The sequence below is a fragment of the Capsicum annuum genome, chromosome 2 (genome assembly GCF_002878395.1).
Source record: "Capsicum annuum cultivar UCD-10X-F1 chromosome 2, UCD10Xv1.1, whole genome shotgun sequence".
Lineage (NCBI taxonomy): Eukaryota > Viridiplantae > Streptophyta > Magnoliopsida > Solanales > Solanaceae > Capsicum > Capsicum annuum.
The window spans coordinates 3,152,722-3,160,581 of NC_061112.1; the positions used below are offsets into that span (position 1 = coordinate 3,152,722).

At 35.7% G+C, this 7,860-nt stretch overlaps 1 protein-coding gene across 4 annotated transcripts in view; it reads left to right on the forward strand.

Annotated features, from left to right (window-relative positions):
• LOC107857570 overlaps positions 1–7,860 on the forward strand; it is a 48,177-nt gene that overhangs the window by 19,076 nt on the left and 21,241 nt on the right. For 2 of the 4 annotated variants that reach the window (XM_016702372.2, XM_047406478.1), the window contains exons 8-13: positions 1,862–1,927; positions 2,496–2,650; positions 3,067–3,137; positions 3,239–3,433; positions 3,515–3,553; positions 3,982–4,089. In XM_016702372.2, coding sequence (XP_016557858.2) covers positions 1,862–1,927; positions 2,496–2,650; positions 3,067–3,137; positions 3,239–3,433; positions 3,515–3,553; positions 3,982–4,089 — 634 coding nt within the window. The remainder of the gene's footprint in view (positions 1–1,861; positions 1,928–2,495; positions 2,651–3,066; positions 3,138–3,238; positions 3,434–3,514; positions 3,554–3,981; positions 4,090–7,860) is intronic. The other 2 variants (XM_047406479.1, XM_016702374.2) reach the window with 1 other exon arrangement.

Consider the following 7,860-nt stretch of genomic DNA (forward strand, 5'->3'; position numbering starts at 1 on the left):
CGCTCAAATCTTAGACTAGGACGTTGATAATTAAACCTTGAGAACATATGGTTTTGTAGGAAGAATCTGAATACCCTGTCTTCTGAATTTTGTATAAGATTACTAAACAATTGTTTTTTTGTAAGACTACTATTTCTGTAGTACTAAACTAGTCGGGCTTAATGTTTTGGTCAAGCACGGATCAAGATCTGCTTTTAAATTTAACCAAATCAGATAAACTGGCCAAGCAAAACCTATGTATTTGGTACATTTTGTTGGTTAACTTCTCCTGATCCAGAAGACTGCTATGTTGTTTGGATGCAGAGTACAACAACAACAACAACAACTACAAACCCAGTTTATTCCCACATAGTGAGGTCTGGGGAGCGTAGTGTATGCAGTCCATACCACTCTAGAAAGGTAGAGAGGCTATTTCCGATAAACCCTCGGCTCAAGATAAAAAGGCAGTAAACAAAAGCATCAAAAACATAGGACACGATTAAATAACATAGGTACGACATCCACAAGAATAGTACATTACCAAACAAGGACAATAAAGTCTACCTAAATACTGACTACGACTCATCCACACCCTTAGCCCTCTATCCTAATGCTTTTCCTCCATAACTTCCTATTCAGGGTCATGTCCTCGGTAAGTTGTAACTGTTCCGAGGTGAAGTAGTGATTTGTACTACTGGAAAAGTTTCGATAGCTGACGCTCAACAACGGATAGGCGCAAACAAGCATAGTGATTCACAAGGCTTTCCACAAACTAATATTTGGCTGTAGAAGGATCGAATTGTACCAATCTTTGCTTTTCTTTCTGTTACTTTGAAAGTAGCTGCATCAGTTTCATCCACTGGAATTTTGATATACCTTTTTATTTCTCATCAAATGATGACATCTTCTTCTGAAAATCCTAGCCCCTCTTAGAATCAGATGCAGGCTAGATTCCTGTCAATTGCTGAGTGTTCAATCGACACCCTGAAAGAAAGATTTCACCAAAAAGATATTGAAGAACACGGAGGATGAAATTTCCACAATTCACTAGTAAAGAAGATGTAGAACAAGGAAAGTAAAAGCTCTAAACAATAGCTTCTGCCTATTCGTGCTGTCAGCTTTAAAACTATCATTTCCCAAACTGAAGTTGAATGCAATCTTATATATGATATCTCGTTTCACAATGTTATATGTGGAGGAATCCATTGTTAATAAGATGAAATATCATATTCCTTTTCATCCAATATGAGTTGCAATGGTTAATACTGTCCTACATAAATTTGATTTGACAACAAAATATACTGCAGTTCATTCTTGATAAAAGGGCAGATTATTTTGAAGTATCTGTCATACTTTGTGCTTCATACTTCAGATGCCCTGTATATACTAGCAGAAATTAGGACACAGATATTGGAATGGATAAGTGTGGTAATCGTTTGTTGAACAGATATCTAGCAAGGCCAAAACAATATAAAGTAGATCATTGCATATTGATTGAAATTTTTGGAGTTGGCTAAAACATGAAATGGATATCTGAGTTTCCTTGAATTTTATGGATTTGCTTTTGTAGGAAACTGACGAGAGGGAAAGGAAAGTCATAAAGAATTAGGCATCATGTTTAAAGCTTAGGAGTTAGAAAGCAGTCTTTACTTGTTTCATTTTCTTTGCTTTACTTAAAACCATTTTGGCTGGCGTATTGCTTTATTAAAGAAATTGTTACTCACAGAAATTCATGCAGCTTTATTTTTTTACTTTTTTGTCCGTCCTTTGCTTTTCTTATAGAGTTTGAGAGTTTTGTCGTTGAGCGGAGGTCTTAGCATTAGCATAACCGATGTGAAGTTTGGATTAAGCGACATTTTGTAATTGACTCCAATTCTCACAGGATTTTATTGGGGAAGATACGTACTTCTGGTGGTCCAATGAATGCTTACACTGTTATTCATGGAAGGTGGGTTGGTAAGTCGTGGCAAGTGTGATAGAGAAAATATTTCTCCATTTGGGGCTTGGACGCATGATTGTATCTTTGATGTTCCTTCTCACTGGAAAGATATAGAATATTTGGGATGGTGGTGAGGCTTTTTTGCTCATCATCCATCAGGGTTCCTTCTGGCTTCTCTCGTGATGTCCTTTTGATGTTCATAGTGATTTAGTGCAATGTTCTTGTGCTAGTGCAAGCTCTCGGTCTTATATCTAAGATTTGAGAGAAGTATGAAGGTTCTGCCTTTGGTCTAGGCATCTGCAGTGATTTAAGTTGTTACTGCTTTTAGTCATTTTTTTGCCATCATTGTCAATGCCCTGGTCATTTTTGTTATTTGTTTTTCTCAATGTTAGAGCCAATATCTATATACCTAGCTAAGAGGTTTAAGGCGCTTTAAATTTAATTTTGAACCATCTATTTAGGCATTAATGTATTTTACATATGTATCTGCCTTAAAGATATTCAGGTAAGAGTTTCTTAAACGCCATGTTTAACAGAGAAAGGCATTTAAGTTGTTACATCCAATATGCTTTTGCAGGTCCATGTCCAGTGGTCAACGTGGTGAAATATATGAGGTGAATGGAGATCAGGTTGCTGTAATTTTTGATGTTAGTGAAAAGCAAACCACGGAAGAAGACAAAGATGAGAAACTGAAAGCACAGGATGTGAAGCCTTCAATATACTGGATTCCTGGTATGTATTCTTCATCTGGATTTCAGTAAAATTGGTGATAGTCATCTTCTTACTCAACCAACAAAAGAAGATATAAATTATTTGGTTCTGGCATGACTTGTCGCTACTGATTACGACATCACATTGGACTATCTAAAAACTAATAGTCTTAATATGCGACAGACAATTGGCATAATAATATTGTTTGAGGAGACTTTTATTTGAGCTATCAGCATTTTTTCTTTTAACATGAAATTTATTTGACGTCATCAATTTACCCTTGTTTAAAAACAAAGAGATTATTTGTATTCAATTTCCAAGTTTCAACCCTTAGTTTGTAGATTTAGTAGGTACAGCTGTACAGTGTTTTTTTATGTCTGAACGTATATGCATGATCAAAACAATTAAATTTTTTTTACCATCTACTCTGTTTACAGCCAACGAGATTGAGCATGATCTCGATGCTCAGGCTGAAGACTGCTACATTGCCATGGAGGTACTATGTGAGGTATGATGCTTAATTGATCAGTAGTCTCTATGTTCTTTTACGACATTGATTTCAAATTCGAGATCTTCTATCTTTTCTGTATGACTTCATTCTGTGTGCAGGTCTTGAAGTCTGCACAACCTATTATTGTGTACTTTCCAGATTCTTCATTATGGCTGTCTAGAGCTGTTTCCAAGGCAAATAGAAAAGAATTTGTGCACAAGGTGCAAGAAATGTTCGATCAATTATCGGGACCTGTTGTCTTGATCTGTGGTCGAAACAAGGCTGAAACAGGGTCAAAGGAAAAAGAGAAATTTGTAAGTCCATAAATTTACCTGTCTTATTCCTTGACTCCTCTCAGTTGTTTTGCGATTTAACTTCCTTTTGTCTGTCAACAGACCATGATACTACCCAATTTGGGCCGCCTTGCGAAGTTGGTAATTTTCGTGATCTTTAGTCAAATTATATGGTTGTTTGAACTTTTTAAAGTCCCACTGGTTGTTTTCTGTTGTGTGATGGGCATTTCATGACATAAATCATTGTGGCATCTAAATATTTGTTTTAGCTGCTTATGAGTTGGGTGTTGAATGATGACCTTCCTATAATAGATGATATTTCAGTGACTAAGTGCTGATTTTTTAATTTCTTTACGTACTAGTTGGTTGTGCTGTAAAATCATATCCTAGTTTGTACTTAACATCTCATTTCAAGTGCACTGGCTTTTACTCAATCATTTATAGGAGGTGTCATCTATGGTTTCCTTGTAAATTGAGTTTTTTGATATTCACCTGAATTTGTTACATTTTGTTGATGTATGTTTCCAATATTTTATGCAATAGTTTTTCAATATATATATTTTTTGCAGCCTCTTTCTCTGAAACGACTAACGGAGGGATTAAGAGCAACAAAACGTTCTGTAGACGATGATATACATTCACTCTTCTCTAATGTAATGAGTATTCATCCTCCAAAGGTTAGTTTTTTCTTGTGCTTATTTCTGCACTTAGATTTTTATTGTAATTTGTGATGTATTGGCTGCTGCTGAAGCCACAAGAGGGAGGAAATGTGTTAAGAAACCATATCTTCCTTGTCTTATTTTGTACCAACTTTGTGCCTCTTATCTTAGCAGCATTATAACCAAAATTTTTGTGCAATGTCTCTAGTTATCAGATGATTTTGTTGTCTTTTTCTGTGTAGTATGGAATTAAGTTTCTCCGCACTTGTAAATTTCCCCAAAATCCATGTTTCAGGGTAGTGGCAAATCCAGGATTTTAAGGTTGTGGGTACCCACGTCCTTTAATATAAAGTTGCTACCATTCACATAGTAAAAGTGCGCAACTATACATAACAGTGAAAAAAAGTTAATGGAATGCGGTTTATGTTTTCATTACCAAAAAAATAATTTCCATTTCAAGAGTCACATAACACACCCAAGGGTGTGGCCTAGTGGTTTAATGAAGTGGGATGAGCACCATGAAGTCTCAGGTTCAATTCCCAATGGAGAAACACTAGGTGATTCTTCCCATCTGATCTAGCGTTGGTGGACAGAGTTACTTGGTACTCATTACTGGGGGAGGTGGCAGGTATCCCGTGGATTTAGTAGAGGTGCGCGCAAGCTGGCTCGGACCCCACAATTATCAAAAAAAAAAGAGTCAAACAATAGCGCTAATAATATCATGATAAAGTTATAAAAAAGACTTACAATCACAAGTCACAATACACTACACAAAACACACCTTTTAGTCGCGCAAATCCGTGGCTAAATGGTGCTATAACCGTTGCTAACACCTCCTTGCCATGGTCCCTTAGCCACGGTTGGTAGTTCGCCCACCAGGGGCGTCGCCAGTAAATTCGCCATGGTTTTGGCATCCGTGGTAACATTTGGTTAGCCACGGTCTAGTGTTAACATAGTCACGATTTTTTTCGTGGGTATTTTTAACTGCTAGAGTTACTAATTACGTATAAGATCACCTTGGTTAATATAACCGTAGCTAAAGTTATGCTTTCGATTTCATTAATTAAATTAGCCACGGTTTTGACCAGGGCAAAAATGTGCTATTTTCTTTAAAATTATTATTGCCCCTGCACTTTCCTTGTATCCGTACATATACATAGCTGAAAACCATTCACTGATGCACATATCAAAATAGGGAAATCATTATTATAATGATCAAAGTTCCACTGATGTACATATATATGTATATATATGCTTCAAGAATTGAATATTGCTAGCGTAATGGGAATTCAAAAAGTTCGAGAAATACCACATATATAGTGGTAAAAAATATGCTATGCACAAAAGGCTAGGAAGAATCTTACTTGAAATTAGGTAACTCAACCAAATCTAACGTATAAAAACCTATGAAGAGTTGGTGATTCTCATTTTTTACAAGTCGTTCCATGGTCTCTTCATATCGAATCAGCTTCTCTTCCAAGATTTTTCCATGTTTCTCTAAGTCTTCAACACGTCGATGAGACATACTATTACAGCCACCAAAATTCGCATGTCTAAATCTATGTATAGGCATTCCAAAAGCACCGAGGAGCAAACATTACCACCTAAACCACACACGTGATCAAAATGTTCAGCTCCATATACTTTTCCAATAACATCAAAAGGATGAGCAATAACTTCAAGGGAACACTTGAAGTGGCAACATGTTCATGATCTTCAGGATTTTATCCTACAAGTAAAATAGAAGAAATGAGATGTTTTCATACCAAGAATGCTAACAATTAGTAATATATCTGGAAGAGAAATAAAATTATGAACCTAGAGAAACCATTACATATAACAGTCTAGTAGAAGTGATACTGGCATCCATTGACAACAAAACTAACATAGTGGTATAATAGGGTTAAAAGTAATGAAGTCATCCTTAACATATTTTTTCCTTCAGCTTGAACTGTTATTAAATAGCAGCAGCAACGAAAGAAATTCCCATACAAATAAACCATCCCTTTGTATCTAATCCACTACCAAAATCAACATTGTAACTCAAATTTGACAGGTGATTTTGTATGTAACTAACAAGCACAGCCACTCAAATGCAAATTAGAGTCGACTGACAGCTTATCATTTTATTCAATTAGCAACTTTTACTTGTCAAGGTAACAATAGTGTATAGTCTAGTTCCCTGGTTTGGTTAAAGCACCAGCTCACAAAAGAATGGTGACAAAGACATACTACAAGTATAAAGCCACAAACTTCAAGAAAAAGCGAAGATACAAAAGTTGCAGTAAACAAGTATAAAGCCACAAACTTCAAAAACTTTCAACTCTTGATGATGAGCTTCTTCTAAGAAAAAAACTGAGACTGCTCCATTAACTCAAGACTCAATCTGAACATCATTATACAAAATTCCATCTAATTAAGTGCCCGATCACAATAAAAATTCCCTTCTTCAAGCATACCCCTAAGATCATCATCAGTAAATCTTGCAATCCTAACCTATGTTGCTTGAACTCTTCAAAAATTTCAATGGGTGTGTGTTAGATTCTCCAAAAGTAGCGTATTTTTTGAGAAATCGACATGAGTTTGGCATCAAAGTCTTAAGAGTCCGCGCAACTTAGATGCTAACAAAGCAGAATTCTTCTTAACTAAGACACTAACAAAGCAGAATTCTTCTTGACGCTCTCAAATCTGATGACCCTTTTATCACTATCCATCAATAAATGAAACCTTTTACACAGCTTACCTATTAAACCATCCCCACTGGCAATGCAACCAAGTGTCAATGAAACATGGTCAATACAGGTGTTATCTTAAGACTTCGAGCTTATTGAAAAAGGGTCAATGCGACCAATCAGAGAGCAGCCAAACTGGAAAATTTTATAGTTAAATGACTACAGTACATACAATTAAATAAGATGTTCATACAACTTGTATGATACAAGTGTGAGAGTGATATAATAAATGTAAGTACCAAATATGAACGTTACACAAAATTTAACATCATCAAAGGACTCAATGATAACATCATGAAAAAGACATTTTTTGATAACAATATCAATCACGTATTACTTGCAAGTCTCATGGTAATGAAAGTATAACTATTTATGTCAATCATGTATCTTATTACAGTAGGTAATGTGTTGGCTTGCTGAGCCATTCTATCGTTTCTGTTTTGGAGGGAACAGATGGAAAATGTAAACCATATTCAGAGTTCAAACACAACTATTCTGATTTATGTTCCATACGAAGTACACAAAGAAGTCATGCTAACATGATGGTGATGTCCTAAAATATTGTTTGTTTGAGGTCATAAATGCTGCTATTGTACTAGCGTTAATGCACTTAATGGTCATGAACAAAAATTTTGCAACATTGTCCTCAGTGAACTCGACTCAATTCCTGTTATTAACTCAAGAAAAATTATCAAGCTCATAATCAGTTCTGCACAATCAGAATTTATTCACTACTCTTCTGATATATGTTCCATTCGAAGTACTCCAAAGAACCATTCCTACGTGTACAAAAAGCAATAGAATATCATCTAAAACTATAGCCCACTAGATTATGCATTAACTAAAGCATAAGCAACTTTTACGCCACAATGTGGACAAAAAGAGAAGAAAACTCGCACCTTCAACAAACTCGGGATGGACTTAAGTATTCAGCAGAATTTTTATAAATTTAGCGAATCAATGAGGGATATATTACTTGTGCCTGCAAGGAAACCATATCAAAATTTGTGACCGCAAGGAAACCGTATCAAACAAAAGTGTGCAGCTTTGAGCCAAA